This window comes from Phalaenopsis equestris, unplaced genomic scaffold (assembly GCF_001263595.1).
Source record: "Phalaenopsis equestris unplaced genomic scaffold, ASM126359v1 Scaffold001343, whole genome shotgun sequence".
Lineage (NCBI taxonomy): Eukaryota > Viridiplantae > Streptophyta > Magnoliopsida > Asparagales > Orchidaceae > Phalaenopsis > Phalaenopsis equestris.
In genome coordinates, this window is record NW_018165782.1 from 1,026,064 (window position 1) to 1,042,492 (window position 16,429).

General features: G+C 32.8%; 1 protein-coding gene across 2 annotated transcripts in view; it reads left to right on the forward strand.

The window, feature by feature from the left end:
- LOC110034071 (J domain-containing protein spf31) overlaps positions 1-16,429 on the forward strand; it is a 67,476-nt gene that overhangs the window by 44,216 nt on the left and 6,831 nt on the right. For both annotated transcript variants that reach the window (XM_020738325.1, XM_020738324.1), the window contains exons 4-7: positions 1,271-1,348; positions 1,481-1,554; positions 3,389-3,502; positions 3,600-3,707. In XM_020738325.1, the coding sequence (XP_020593984.1) occupies positions 1,271-1,348; positions 1,481-1,554; positions 3,389-3,502; positions 3,600-3,707 (374 nt within the window). The remainder of the gene's footprint in view (positions 1-1,270; positions 1,349-1,480; positions 1,555-3,388; positions 3,503-3,599; positions 3,708-16,429) is intronic.

Below are 16,429 nucleotides of genomic sequence, written 5' to 3' on the forward strand. Positions count from 1 at the left end.
ATATATTAAATTTCATTTAAGCTTATGAATGTACATTTCTTTATACATCTGCATTACCAAACTCTAAACCTTGAGTCGTGCTGCATCACTAATCCTTTGATACTAAATATTGCTCTTTTAAAATTATAATGTGGCTGAAGAAAGCATAGACGAAGAGTATGGACATTTGCAGAGATGAGATGTTAGCTAAACTCTTACATAGAAGTAGATGTTAGAAATAAGAAAAAGTTGTTCCAGGAATTTTCACTCGAACATGAATTTGATCACGAATATTATGGATTTGAACTTCCCATTTTTTTAGAATTTGTTGACATTCCTTCTTTATCTGTAGCCATCATGGTCATCCTATATTATTTTTTTCTGTACTCGTGGGTCAATTTTAACCATCCTTCTTAGAGTAAGAACTTCTGTTGATGTGTTTTTTTTTTCCTTTTGATCATTTTATACTCACATTCTTCATCTATGATTTTGAAGGCATTCAGATATTGCCGAAAAAAAAAAAAAAACTTGCCATTCACGACCAACTCGTGTTCAATTATCTAAGCAGCTCATGTTTAATTCATTCGTTAAGCAATTGAGCCAAACGCTAATGTTTTTTTTTAGTCTGATTTATAAACAAGCCTAGCCACAAACTAGCTTTTGTTGTACCATGTTTGACTCATTTTGACTTGAATTAATTAAATAATATTATCATAACATTTTTATATTGATTTTTTATGCTATATTAAAAAAAAGTAAATTTTGTTATTTTTTAAATCATTCGAACTAATTTCGAGTCAAGTTGAAACACGAGCTGGAAAAAACAAACAAAATTGAATCGAGCAGAGTAAGAACATGCTATTTATGAGCTGTTTCGAACAGGAGCCTATTTCGAATGAGCAGAACCCAAACAAGTACTAGGCTCGCCCAAGTTCACTTGTTTACATGTTTTGATTGAGTCGACATCTTGACCATTTTTGTGTTTCAGGTGTGAAGCGATATTTAAGTTTTATTATTGTTTGCCTGTAACTTCATTCTTTGTAGTTGTGGTTGCCATATTGTCCTTGAAGCCGTCATCATTAAATTGTCCGTGGTTACACTATCACTCTCTATCTGATGATTTCATGTGAAGACTTGTTTTTTTAATAGTGCAATCATTTTTACATATTGGCATGTCTGTTTGGTAAGCTTTTCCCTTTTATTGCTGCGAGTTTCCTATTTTTTTTCTGTTGCAATTTTAGTGTAGCTGATATTTCCAGGTTTTTTATGACCCTGAGTTTACTTTTTGCAGCATTAGCAAAGGCTCAGCAATTATTGCTTGATCCACAGGAACGAGAATACATTCTTAGTCAAGTCAATAACGCAAGAGGTGTGGACTTAGCATGAATATTCTTTGTTTTTTTTAATACATTTTACCCTTCACCTTTTTTATTTGTTGGGTAGCATAATGAGGTTTCTATCATAAGGGATGCCAAAATTAATACTTTGATGTTAATTACAGAAGAGCTAAGGGCGAAAAGAAAGAAGCAATTAAAGAAAGACAATGTCACTAAAATTAAATCATTGGTTGATGAGGTAAACTTGTTCTACTAGCACATCTTGTTTAGTTTGTTTGATTTAGTGTAATTGCTTCCTCATCTTATCAGGCCCATGCACATTCACCTATATCTAACCACTAGTATAAGAGTTGACTCCTTTGCCCTAAAATTTTCTAGTTTGATAATAATAAACAAGGAGTGATCGTTAATTTGAAGAATATTTAACGAATAATACTTATTTTGGCTTTCTTTTAGATGTTTGGTGCTTCAATATCCATCTTCTTTCCTTTTACATTTTAAACAAGAAACCACTTAATAGAATAAGAAAACACTATCCCAGAAAATTAACCAGTATTCATTTTTGTTTCTGTTGCTTATGTTGGTTTAACTCCAGATACTTAATTATGAATAACCAATTGTTTTGTGTTTGGTTTTACCATGCGTATCAGGGGAAACAAAAAAAATCTCCGCTTCAATTGTAATTACCTTGAAGCTGACTGTCAAATTGTTTTTTCTTAAAGCAATTTTCAACCAAAAAAAAAAAAAAAAGAGAAGAAGAAGAAGCAATTTTTCATCTTATATTTCTTTTAAAACGGATTTATTTGGTGCTTTGGCATATATTGCTCAACAATCACAAAACCTTTATTTGAATCTCACTCGGTTCCTCCCCCTTTCCCCGTCACCCAAGTTTGCATGCTTTTATGCCTTTTCTTACTTCTCACTCTGTCCCCCTATCTCCCCTTTCATAGCAGTAATAGTTTGCTACCAAATGCTAAATTTATGGCCAACCAATGCGTTTTTATCTGATAGCTACATTAATTAAGTTCGCATCAGTTTGTAAATGAAATAGTGACTATTATCAAGTTTTCTTGATATAAAGTCTAGATAATTACATTTTAAGGTGTATCATTCTGATGACTTTCTGGTTTTGAGTTACAAGGGCTTCGCATCTTACGGAGGACAAATTAAATCAAACTAGGATCCAATGCTTGTAAACACCGTTTACCTTTGATGCATCTTGTTATTTGATCTTCGAGACGTTGCATTGGGATAAGGTTTTTTCAGTTAGTCTGAAACAGTTTTGAACAATTGTTTCCAATTTTATGCTTACAATTTTCTAGTACTGGTCGTGAAGTTGTCTGCTGGTGAATTTTTATCTCATTCACGTTGAATCGTCTTTTACCCATACTCCTTTTGTTTTTCCTTTGAAATGCTTATAATTTGGAAGAGTAAAATGCCAAAATAGTCCCCTGATTATTTATATGGGGCCATTTTAGTCCTAAGTGTCTATAAATTGCCAAATTAGTCCTCATTCATTTTTAATATGGGTTGAAGTAGTCTCCAGGAAGAACTATTGTAGTCTCCGTTTAAAAAATCTGAGACTAAATTGACTCTTTTATAGGCTGAGGGGCTAAAATGGCCCCTCTACAAAGAGTCGAGAGACTATTTTGACCCGTTTCTCTTTGTGGACTAATAAGATTTTAGCTTACTTCATCTTGTAATAGCAGCCTTCCTAATATCATAATTTTGTTTGCAAAGCTACATGCAAAATGCTTTATTTAGGGCTCCACTTTTATACTAACAATCTATAGATGCAGCATGTGCTTAGGAAAAGTTGGAAGCACCTTTTCAGAAAATTGAGCCGTTTTTTCATTTTTTTTTTGCTATTAGTGGTATCTTATTTTAATTATAACTGTTTTAATTTACGTATCTTGCATTATATTTAAAATGAAACTTTGAAACTTTCTGAAATTATTTCGGTCTTGTTTCCCCTATAGTATATTACCATTTTTTTCCCCAATGCTTTCAAAAGGTTGAGAAAGAAATGAGCTTTGAAATTGAGTTGATTTTTAAGAATTAAAATTTTCTAGGGAAAATACGAGCATCAGTACGAGCAATCGGAAGAATTTCAGCAGCAGTTGAAATTAAAAGTTCGTGAGATATTAACCGAACAGGAGTGGCGTCGTAGGAAAATGCAAATGAGGGTATGCCTTAAAATTACCTAGGTCATGTTTTACTTTCTTGTAGTATTACCTGATGGAGATTCATTGATTTCTTAATGATTGGTTTTATTTTGAATAGATATCAGAAGAGGAAGGGAGATTGAAGAAGGACGAAGAAGAAACGAAGGAGATGTGGAAAAGAAAGCGTGAGCACGAGGAAGAATGGGAAGGAACAAGAGAGCAGAGGGTAAGAACAACATATTAATAACATTTGTTATAAACTTCATGTTGCGATGAGCTGATTTAACTCATGCTAGAGAGATGGTAGTGTAGGCGCATGTATATACAGTAAGTCTTACTGCATCATTATATAGAACAAGTTCTGTAGGCTTTTGTTCTCTTCATATGATGTGAATTTGACACCAACATTTTATGCAAATTTATTAGTGTATTTCCATAATATTCTGTTCACATTTCACTTTTCTTGCAACTCTTAAAACTAGGAGTTTTTTTTTTTTAAATTTTTGGAGGGGGTGGTGTGCGGGGTGGTGTGCATAAGAATATTAGGTCATATGTCTCATTACTAATGTAGCCACCAATGTTTTATATGATCCCTAAGACTGCTAGTTTGGTACACGTGCACACACACATACGCAGTACAAAACATGAATTTTTCGAAGGTGGTTAGAAATGATGTGAATTTTTGGTTTCCTGGCATTTACTCGGTTCTTCAGCCTCGCATTTTATTGGATTTTTGTGACTCCTTCCGTCTGCATGGGTTTTGTGCTTCTACCGCCTTTGTCATGTGACTTTTACGCCGTAGAATATTTTCTTGTCATCATATTTCTTTCGATTTTGATTAAGGATAGGGCCTATCGACTTTTTTTTTTCTTTTAACAATGATTTTAGCAGGTTTTGGCTTTATGAAATATATATTTTTAATTGCGACATGATTTCAGTTGTACGTGTGATTTTGATGATTCCGAATTTCTGCTGAGAGTTGTGTAAAAAAAGGATTATTTGTGGGTTTATTTGTAAAAGCTGTAATCTGTTTAAGTCCATGTTATGAATGAAATAATAAGATTTTTAAACAATTCTTACGACTTGATATCAGCTAACCTTAAGAGATCGCGTTGGCGCTGATTGGCTTCTTTATCATGAAATCGTTGCAATTCAAGCTAACTCGAACGGTAGCAAAGGGATCGGCACGGCGTCTTCATCAAGAAACAACAACTAACAAGGGGATCGTAGTAGGGATCTTGACGGGGACCCTCGTGATGCAGTTACACTAACTGGGATGGCTGCGATGAAGTTGTTGAGACGGGATCACGTGGAGGTAAGGATTCCCGACGTACAGTCACTCGGATCACATGATTGCCTAAGTGTTTCACATGACAGAGTAGTGTCTCTCGCCTACAGGGCCTGCGGCGTGGGCCCGACCCGAAGGATATAACCATATAGTCACAATTAGAGGTAACTGAGAAGAAAATGACGGGTCTGGTACGTACGAAATAGTGGAATTGTATCTCGAGAGTTAGAAAGGCAGCGGATTAGGACTTTGTTTCTGGAGTTCCACTCGAGGGCATGGAGGCGAAGGATTGAAGAGACTGCAGTTTTGCGTGCGGGACAAAGAGTTTGCGCCTTTGTGCAAATTAAGATAAAGCAGATTGCACAAATTTGCAGTAAGCACGTGTGTTCTGCGTGCTGTAAATTTATCCTTGTGGTTGAGGATGTCAGGAGACGAAGGCAGTGCTGGAAGTAAATGATTGAAACTTATGGGGAAAATGGATCCTGAAGTTCTAAAGGTCTTGGTCGGACTCATACAAAGAGCTAGATTCTCAACGGGAGTCACTACCTTTGCACGTGTTCTGGCTCAACCTAGTGGACTTTCAGGAATGCGATCGGTTTTGGCTGCCTCAAGCTCAGGTAGGACATGTGCTCAGGGGAAGACCCGCAGGTGCTACAACTGCGGAGAAGCGAGAAACCTGTGCAAGACATGTCCAATTCTACCCAAAAAGAGAGACGGGTGGACGCGGACAATCTCGAGGCCGTGGTCATAAAAGTGGGGGCTACCCGGTAAGTCAGATGGTAGTGGAGAACGAGGGGGAGACAAGGGTGGTCTTTACCGATGAGTTTCACGAGTTATTGGACATGTTGAAGAGGAAGCAGAGAGCGACGTGTTGTTACTGTGGATGCATCCAGCTTATCGTCATCTCAGGGAAACATTGCTATTTATGCTCACTCAGCCAAATGTGCTTGTGATACACATGTTTTTGCCTCAATATTCGTCACAATTTCACTAGAAAAGATAATAGATTCTGGTGCATCTCGACATGTGACAGGTGCCGCTAGTGAGTTCTTTTCCTATGCACGCCTAGCAGTTCCAGAGAGCGTTCAGATCGCTGATGGTACAACACAGTCTGTAATTGATAAGGGTACGGTGAGGTGTACTAATTCTATGATTTTGTCCAATGTTATGCCTGCTTCTTTTCAAGTGAATCTTTTATCCATTAGTGTTATTATAACTCCAACTAAAATGTGTTGTTTCATTTGATATTTCGAATGTGACCTTTCAAGAGAAGGGGACCGGCCGAAAACTTCAAACCGATATATCGCATAGTGAACCTTGGTACTTGGATAGAGAGGCGATTGATTTAGCCTTGATATTCATAGTTGAGAATACTGAAGTTGGAGGATGTAGTGCCGCTACATCAGAGGCTCATGGGACTCTTCGTTCGGTCTATTGAGTCGTTTGTATTCACTCTTTTATGAAAAGGAAAATAAGGAGAAACTGGTGCGAGATGCTTGTGAGTTTGGCAAATTCACTATGAGTTCTTATATCAGTTATGGGAATAGGAGTTCTGGAATGTTTGATTTGCTACATTCTGATGTATGTAGACCTTTTCCTACTAATTCTATGAACGATTATCGTTATTTTGTTATGTTTATTGATTATTTTTCTTGTGTTACCTGGATATATTTACCTGGATATATTTGATGAAACAGAAGAGTAAGATGGTTGATTACTGTAAAGATTTCCACAAGGTAATCCATACCCAATATGGGACAGTTGTGAAGGCACTGAGATGTGATAATGAGATAAATTATATCAACAAAACATTTGAGGATTATCTGTCAGCTCAAGAGATACAAAATCAAGTCACTTGTTTATACGCACAAACACAAAATGAAGTAGCAGAGAGGAAGAATCGAGATCTTCTAGAGGTAGCCCAGAGCATGATGATAATAATGAATGTCCTACAACACTTACGGGGGCAAGCAGTGTTGACAGTCGCTCAATTGATTAACAGGGTGCTCTCAAGAGTGCTGAAGTGGAAGTCTCTTTATCAGATGTTGAAGGGAAACAATGGTGAGATCCTTCTATTGAAGATATTTGGACATGTTTTCTTTGTGAAAAACAACAAATCATCTGAGGGAACAGAGTTTGAGTGTAAAATGTGTGTTCATGTGTTATTATGCTATTTAGAAGGGTTATATTTGTTGGAGTCCGATTGAGAAATTATAGATGTGTTATTCAGAGAGTTTGAACCATACTACATTCTGGAGGTGAATTCACCATTTGGTGACTCAACAAACACTGGAGATATGAGGCAGGAGAAAATGAATAGTAGTAGTGCAAGTGGAAACAATGACATGTTCTATGATGTGGGATAAATCAACTATGCTAAGTTTCATCCATTCTTTCAGCTCAATGATAATAAACATGCCGAGAGTCAATTATTAGCAGTTCACTCATTAGGTTCTTCCTAAGTCGTAGTTTTTGCCATTGCTTAAACTAAAGATGAACTTTTGTATCAACAAATAATACGGTAATAATTTAGTGATAGATGCTCAACATCATGAGAATATAAAAATGAGTGTAAAAGTCATTAATTATTTTGTTTATTGCAATAATGGATTTTATGAAGATTGCCTAGTTTGAGAATTCATATGTATAATTATCATAAATATGTCTATATCATTTTACCCCATATTGATAACAAATTTAGAATTTACAATGTCCACTGATATATTTTATGAAGATTGCGTAAATTAGATGGGGAAAATATCATATTGGTTATGATAATACATGTTGAAAGATTGGGCATTTGGGACTATGATGTCTTCTTGTAGAACTAGATAGGACTAGGGTAAGTATGTGGTTCTCAATTGTAATGATCTTCCATACTTATCCAAATCTATTTACCCAATCTCTTACTAAATCTTAAATCTTCAGAATGACAACAAACCAACTTAATAAACTGTATTAATGATGCACCTAAAATATATATATCTTTATGTACACATTTTTATACTTATTTTTGAGATGTTGCGCTTTAATGAAAGGTATTTGTGTGTTTTTATTTTAGGTACAATCAAATGAATGAAAAATGATAAAATGAGTGAAAAAAAAGATCAAATTTGGAGCAAAGATCAAATTTGGAGCAAAAATGAAGAATGTGCAAAAATGAACTGAGGTGCCTAAGCGCCCAGGACTGGCGCTTCCACGTCAGTTATACAGAGAGAACCGCGCCTAAGCGTCAGGTACCCCGCCCTTAAGCATCAGAAGTTGTTATTTGATGATTAATTGAATTTGAATGAATTTTTTAAGAGGGTTTTGAAGCAACCCTTAGTAAAAACGTGAGAAATAGTTCATGAACACGAAAATTCATTCAATTGGCTTTTGAGAGGAGACAACTCCTAGAAGATTCATTAAATAGAGACATTTTGAAGAGACACCAAGACACTTCTTAGATTTTTATTAAAGAAGACTTTGATCATCAAAGGAAGAGGCCAATTGATAATCGTCAATCACCAATCGCCAATCGCCAATCATCATCCATCCATCCAAAGTAATCCCTGTCGTCGACCACCTTTTATTTTTATTTTGAGTTTTAGTTTGTATTGTGAGTGAAAAAAAAATTTCAAAGGAAGCGTTTATCTTTCTAACTACATTTGGTTTTAATTTAGACTTATTGTTTATGTGTATGATTTTTACTTTTAAACTCAATTGTGGTTGTATTTTTTCCATAAATTCTGAGTAGTTTTCTTTATCTTTTTTTTCTTAAAATGATAAGTGATTAAGTATTGAAAAGAAGTGTGAAGTATTAGATTTTAATGTTGGAAGAAATTGTGATGATTTTAAACTTTGTACTTCATTTACTTCTTGATTTGACCAACTAAGATATTAATACCTGTTGTAAGAACATATAGTCTCAGTCAACAAATGGTAAAAATCACATTTGATTTCATGGATAAGAATGTAGTTCATGGGGTTAAGTGCCAATAAATAGGGAAATAAACTTTGAAGGGTGTAAAATTAGAGGATTTTAGAGCGATAGGCTAAAACTCTCAATTTGATTTATAGTTTTAGTTTCTGATACGAGATGTTAGCCCTCAGGTAGAGGGAGAACAAGAAACTCTAAAGTGAGGGTTGATATCTTCCATACCTAACCTGTCTTCAAGACTATTCAAACTATAGATTAACCAATATTCTTTATAGCATCTCTATTAAGGGTAAGGTTAAGGGTAAGGAATATAAGGGTAAGGAATATTATTGCTCTTATTTGACACAACAAAATTAGAATACTTACACAACAGAATTCCTATACTTGTTACTGATTCATGATAAATTTATATTGTTTTTATCTTGCAAGTATTTATTTAAGTTAATTAGTTGCTTTAATTTATTTTCATATTTTATTTTCAATAATAAAAAATTATAAAAGAATCAAATTTTCAATCGTATTATAGCATCTAGAGTTTAAGTAAGAATACTTTGCTAAATTAAATTTTGTTATCTAATTTCTTCTATTTTGTAAAGTTGCATATTGTTAGTTATCCCTGTGAGTTCGATATTTGGGGCTTAATAAAAAAATCTTATATTACCTGATACCAATAAGTATACTTGCGTAGTAACCCATATTAAATATTATAACTTTATTCTTATTTACTTCATAGTGAAAAATTTACCTAGCTTTTACTTGAGATTAAGTTTTTGGCTTTGTTGTAAAGTAAGAATCATTATTAAGAAAATTAAATAAACAAACCAACTTAATAAACATCGTTTACTTGTCATCTATAAAGAGAATTGAGATCAAGTTTTTGACATCGTTGCAGGGAATAATTATAAAATTTTTAAAGAAATTTTTAGAAAGAAAAATTTCTATATTTTTATAAAGTCTTATTTAAAATTTTAAATTTATTATAGGAATATTGCAGTGTTGTTTTTATATAAAGTTCTTTTTTTAGGATTTTATATTTTATGTGTTTCGTAGTATTTTTTGTGTTTTATTGTAATATATGCGTATTTCAGGTTCAACAGGATTTGTGCCTTACGATTTCTTAATTAGAAAGAACTATTAGAAAAATTAAAAAATAACAAATCAAAATAGTCAAAATGCTGAAGAGTTTAGATTTTTAAGAGATTATGCAAACCCTATGGTGGATAAACTTCATTGTAGTATTCAAAAGTCCATTGTAGTAGCTAATTCATTTGAACTTAAACCTGCTATTATCCAAATGGTATTAAATAATCAGTTTGGGGGAGTACTAACTGAAAATTCAAATTTACGTCTTGTCAATTTTATAGAATTGTGTGCTACATTTAAATATGATGGTGTATCAGAGGATGTTATAAGACTTAGATTATGTCCTTTCTCGCTGAGGGATAAGACTAAGATATTGTTACATTCATTATCACCTGAATCTATCAGAATTTGGGGTGATTTAGCGCAGAAATTTTTAGCTAAATATTTTTATAATAAAAAACTATGAAGTTTAGAAAAGATATTACATTTTTTGTCAGTTTGAATGAGAATATATTTATGAAGCATGAGAACGATTTAAAGAACTCTTAAAAAAATATTCACATCATGCTATACCAGATTGATTAGTAATTCAAATCTTTTACTATGGATTAGCTGGATCTCTTAGATCTATTATCGATGACACTGCTGGTAGTTCATTGATGTTAAAGCCATTTCATAACGCTTATGCTTTAATGGAAGAAATGACTACAAATAATTTTCAATGACCTTTTAAAAGGGTAAAACTTAAGAAAGTAATCAATATTCATGAAGTTGATGCTTTTGCCATGTTAGCAAATCAAATTGCTCCAATTTTAAGAAAATCAAATTAATTTGGAATGAATTTTTCTCAATCAATTGCAATTGTTAAGAAAATTAATTAAGCAAAATGATAAATTCTCAAGCATTATTATAAACTTTGAATGCCATAAACAACAAGCGGAATAACGCATATTCAAACTATTATAACCCAGGTTGGAAGAATCATCCAAATTCCATCTGGAATAATATTTCGGGTGGTAATAATCAGTAACGGGAGAACAACCAAGTAAACTCATTGGGAAACTGGAATAACAAAGGGAATAGTAATTATAGACCTACCTATCCTCCAGATTTTAACAATAATCCACAATTTAAGGAGAAAATTTGTCTGTAGAAGAAGTGTTACAAATGAGAAATCAATTATAAAGTTAATGAACTACAATTAGAAATATTGAGAATCAGTTGAGACAAATAACAAATTCATTAAGTAATAGATCTCAAGGAACACTTTCTAGTAATATAGAAGTAAATCCAAAAGACCGGAATAAAGAACAAGTAAAAGCTATTTAACTTAGAAGCGGAAGAGAATTGGAAGATAGAGTTCCAAAAGAAACTGAAGTTGAGAGAAAAGAAATTGAAAAGCCTGAAGAGGATGCTCAGAAAGATTTAAAGAGACCAATTTCTCCACTTAAAGTTGACTTAGAAAAACCACCAATTCCATATCCTCAGAGGCTCCGTCAGCTAAAGTTGGATAAACAATTTTCAAAACTTCTAGAAATTCTTAAGAAGCTTACAATTAATATTCTATTTGCTGAAGCCTTAGAACAAATGTCAAGCTATGTGAAGTTTATGAAGGATATTCTTAACAGGAAAATGAAGTTTGAAGATAACGAGACTGTTGCACTTAGTGAGGAGTGCAGTGCTATAATTCAGAAAAAACTTCCTGAAAGCTTAAAGATTCTGGTAGCTTCACAATTCCATGTGCAATAGAAGACATATTTTATGGGAAAACTTTATGTGATATATGTGTAAGTATCAACCTTATGCCATTATCAATATTTAAAAGATTGAGATTAAGAGAAAAATCCCTTACTACTGTAATCCTGCAGTTAACAGATCATTTAATAACCTATCCTAAAGGAGTTATAGAAGATGTTTCAGTGAAAGTAGATCAATTTATCTTTCTTGTTGATTTCATTGTGCTAAATATGAAGGAAGATAAGGATATACTTATCATTTTGGGGAGACATTTCATAGCTATAGGAAGAACAATTATAGATGTGCAGAAAAAATAATTAACTATGCGCGTCAATGATCATACAATTACATTTAATATTTCCAAATCAATGGAATACCCCGCAAAATGTAAAGATGATGAATATTATAGAATGAATGTGTTAAAATATCTAAGTGAATGTCATTTCAAAACAACTTATAAAGAGAAATCTGAAATGAAAGAGTTGGAATATGAGCAAGAAGATGAATTAGATCAATGCAAAGATTTTTACAAAGAAGATTCAAATTTTGTTCGAGAAAGTTTTGAAGTTTTGGACATGACAGAAAAAAATAAATTTTTTTGTCCATCAATTGAAAAACCTTCTGAGCTTAAGTTGAAGTTACTTCCTGAACATTTGAAGTATGTCTTTTTAGGTGATTTCTCAATATTACCTGTTATAATTTCCTCAAAATTAACTACAGAAGAAGAAGTGATTTTAATGAAAACTATGAAGAATTATAAGAAAACATTTGGGTGAACAATTGTTGATATTAAAGGAATCAGGCCTTCAATTTGTATGCATAAAATACATATGGAAGAGAACTGCACTGCAAACCCAGGGCTGACCCTCAAAAGAGATTAAATCCTGTTATGATAGAAGTTGTTAATAAATAAATTTTAAAGTGGTCAGATGTTGGAATTATCTATCATATTTCAGCTAGTGCATGAGTTAGTTTGATTCACTGTATTCCTAAGAAAGGAGTGACCGTGACTATGAATGAACATAATAAGTTAATACCAACAAGACAAGTCACATGATGACGAATATGCATTGAATATGCATTGTGCATTCATTATAGAAATTAAATCTTGCCACTATGAAAGATCATTTTCCATCACTCTTTCTAAATCAAATGTTGGATAGACTAGCTGGACATAAATACTTTTGTTTTTTTGATGGATATACTGGTTATCACAAAATACAAATGACTCCTGAAGATCAAGAGAAAACAACTTTTACCAGTCCTTATGGTACATTTGCTTTTAGAATCTACTATGCTAGTTGAACTCTTAATGAATCTTAAATTAATTATACAACTGAGAAAGAGTTATTAACTATAGAATATGCTTTTGATAAATTTAGATCATACTTAATTGAAACTAGATGTATTGTGCATATTCATCATTCTGCTATCAAGTATTTAATGAAAAAGAATGATGTAAAACCATGACTTATTATGTGAATTCTTCTTTTGCAAGAATTTAACTTTGAGATAGTAGATAGGAAGAGAGTTGAGAATCAAATTGCTGATCATATGTCTAGGCTTGAATTAGAAAAACCACTCTGTTTTGAAAAAGAGATTAATGAATATTTTTCAGATGAAGAATTGTTCAGTGTTAATGAGTGGTGTGTTCCATGTTATGTCGACATTATGAATTTTATTGTTAGTGATATTATACCCTATGGAATGACATATCAACAAAAGAAAAAAATTTTATCTGAAGCTAAGACTTATTTTTGAGATCACTCGTTTTTATATAAAAAAGGAAATGATCTTATTATTCGATGTATGCCTTTAGAAGAAATTTATGAAATTATCCAAAAATATCATAATTCTGATTTTGGAGACATTTTGGTGTTGATAAAACATCATACAAAATTTTGCAATCTGAGTTTTATTGTTCTACAATCTTTAGTGATGTTAACGCTTATATCAAAATTTGTGATCGATGTCAACGAGTAGGCAATAATTCAAGCAGGCATGAATAGGAGGAATGAAATGTCCCTTAATTATGTGTTAGAAGTTGAGATATTTGATGTTTGAGATTAGTTTTCATGGGACGATTTATACCATCTTTCTGGAATTTATATATATTGTCAGCAATAGATTATGTATCCAAATGGATAAAAACTGTTGCTTTACCTCGATGTGATGCTCAAAGTGTTGCGAAGTTTTTAAAAAATAAATATATTTTGTAGATTTGAGATCCCGAGAGTAATCATAACTGACGGGGGACGTCATTTCAGAAATGCAATGATGCAAAAGTTGTTATAGAAATATCATATGTTATAGAAATATCATATTAACCATCGAATTTCTTCTGCTTATCATTTATCATCCTCAGACAAGTGGTTTGACTGAATTATCTAATCGTGAAATTTAAAAAATATTGGAAAAATCTATGAATTTAACCAAAATAGATTGATTAGTCAAACTTGACTATGCTTTGTGGGCTTATAGGACTGATAAAAAACTCCTACAAAAATGTTTCCATACAGACTAATATTTGGGAAAACTTGTCATTTACCAGTTAAACTTAAGTATAAAGCATATTAGGCTATTAAAAAATTTAATTACAATTTAAAGGATGTTGGTGAGAAAAGATTGTTACAATTAAATGAGCATTGAATAAACTTGACGAGATAAGGAATGAATGTTATGAAAGTGCTAAGATTTATAAAGAAAAGATAAATATGTGGCATGATCGAAAGATTCTTACTAAAAATTTTGAGTCAGAGCAACAAATTTTGCTTTATAATACAAGGTTAAGATTATTTTCAGGAAAACTTAAGTTCATGCGGATGAACCCATTTGTTGTAATAAAAGCTTATTCCTATGGAGCTGTGAATATCAAATATCATAAAACTGACAAAATATTTAAAGTGAATGGTCATAAGCTGAAACCCTATTTTTAGGTGATCAACTTAAATTAAATGATCTTATGCTATTGGGTCAACCAGAATAAACACTGGTTACGTCGACCTGACGACGTTAAACCAAACACTCTGTGGGAGACAATCCATTGTTATCTGTGTGTTTGTTTTGAATGTTATGTTGTGTTTGATTTAGAAAATTTTAGTAGTATTTTGAATATATGATGATTTAATGATAATTCTAAGAACTTAGAAGATGACTTAGACATTTTAGAATGAGTATTTGTACGGTAAATCGACATGTGCTAAATTGAGCACCGACACTTAAGCGCGACAATTAAAAACATGTGCAAATTTTGGTTTCTAGAAGTTTTAACCGTGATTTGGTTAGCTTTAACGCGGGATAGCAGTTCTGAGACGTGCTTAGGAGTTATAGGGGGGTTTACAGCCTATAAATAGAAGGGTTATGTGAGGATTTATACCACAATTCAGCTCTAACCCTAAATTCTAAGTGAGAAGAGAGTTTTGAAAGTTGTCAAATTGGGAGAGTGATTTAAAGGAGGAGGAAATAATGAAAAAGAAATTCATTAGTCAGAGTGTGCAAGAGTTATACAACGGTTTCCTAGTCGTTAGTATCGAAGGAATAACAGAGAAAATCATTAAAATTGAGGCTGACATGATTTCAATTGAAGCAAATGTGATAGAAGTTAGCCCGCATCTGGATCATATGGAATGACAACTTAAGATGTAGTTTAACCATATCAGTTTTATAGAAGAAGCAAACAAGACTATGTATTTGAAGAATAAATGGATTGAAGAAGATTCAACCAGAGTTATTAACCACTTTCGTTTTATCATATTTACATTCCAAATGCTCAAGGAGAGACTAATGATAGACCATGATTCGTTCCACCGAATGAAGAGTGGAATTAAGTTCATTGAGAATCTATGTATTGAAAATGTTTGTAATTATTCATGAATGAATATAAGTGTTTGTTTGTGTGAAATTTGTGTTATTTAGCGTTAAATCAAATTAGTTAAGATTGGTGAATCTTGAGAAAGAAGAGAGCTGAAAGAGAAGAAAATAATTATTAAAGAGTTATGAGACCTTGTAGAGTTGGTTGACTTAGGCTAGAAGTGCATTTTACTTAAAATAAAAAAAATCAAAATTTGTGCACTGGCGCTTGCGCTTAAGCGCTTAAACGCTGCCTAAATCGAGAGAATGCGCCTAAGCGCCGAACCATTCACACTTAAGCGCCGATTCATGTAAACTGGTTCGCGAACCGTTTAAAGTGACGATTTGGTTCGAAAAATCCCATTTCTTTCCCTCAACGTCATCCCCTACCAGTTGAGTTTGCGTTTTGGAGATTAGGGTACCCCTTAATTTGAAAATTTCTTGGTGGTTTGGAGAAAAATTTGTTAGATTTGATTTTCTTGAGATACGAGCTTCACTTTTATATAAAAAATTTTGATTTTTACCATGTATTTTGAGCACATTATGGTTTTACCCGAAAATCACTATTCATGGTGAAAATTTGAGAAAAATCTATGGAAAATACATAGATTTGATAGTTTAAGCTTTAGGAGTTAAGTTTAATGATTTGGAGTTGAATTTAGGATTTATTGTGAATTTTATATATTTTTTTAGAAATGACAAAGGACGAAGAGGAGCATGGGAAAAATCCAATTTGATTCGTGCAAGTTTTTTAATGCGAGAGCTCAGGATCGATACAGTGATGCACTGCAATTGAGAAAATTGATCCTTGAGCGTTGTTTCAAGAGTCCTGGAGGAGCTGTAGAGGATTTGATTGTTCGTCGCCAGTTGGAGCGATTTTGTTGTTTTTCTGTTGTGGCAGTTAGTTTTGTTTTTTTGTGGTTTTTTTTGAGTTCTATGCAAATCTCCTCGAGGCTGAAGAATCAGTCATGGTTAGAGGAAAAACAATGTCTTTCTTATTTGAGGTAATAAATCTGTTTTATCATTTGCCCCTTAACACTTTATGTTTTTATTCCAACTATTGTCTAAATGA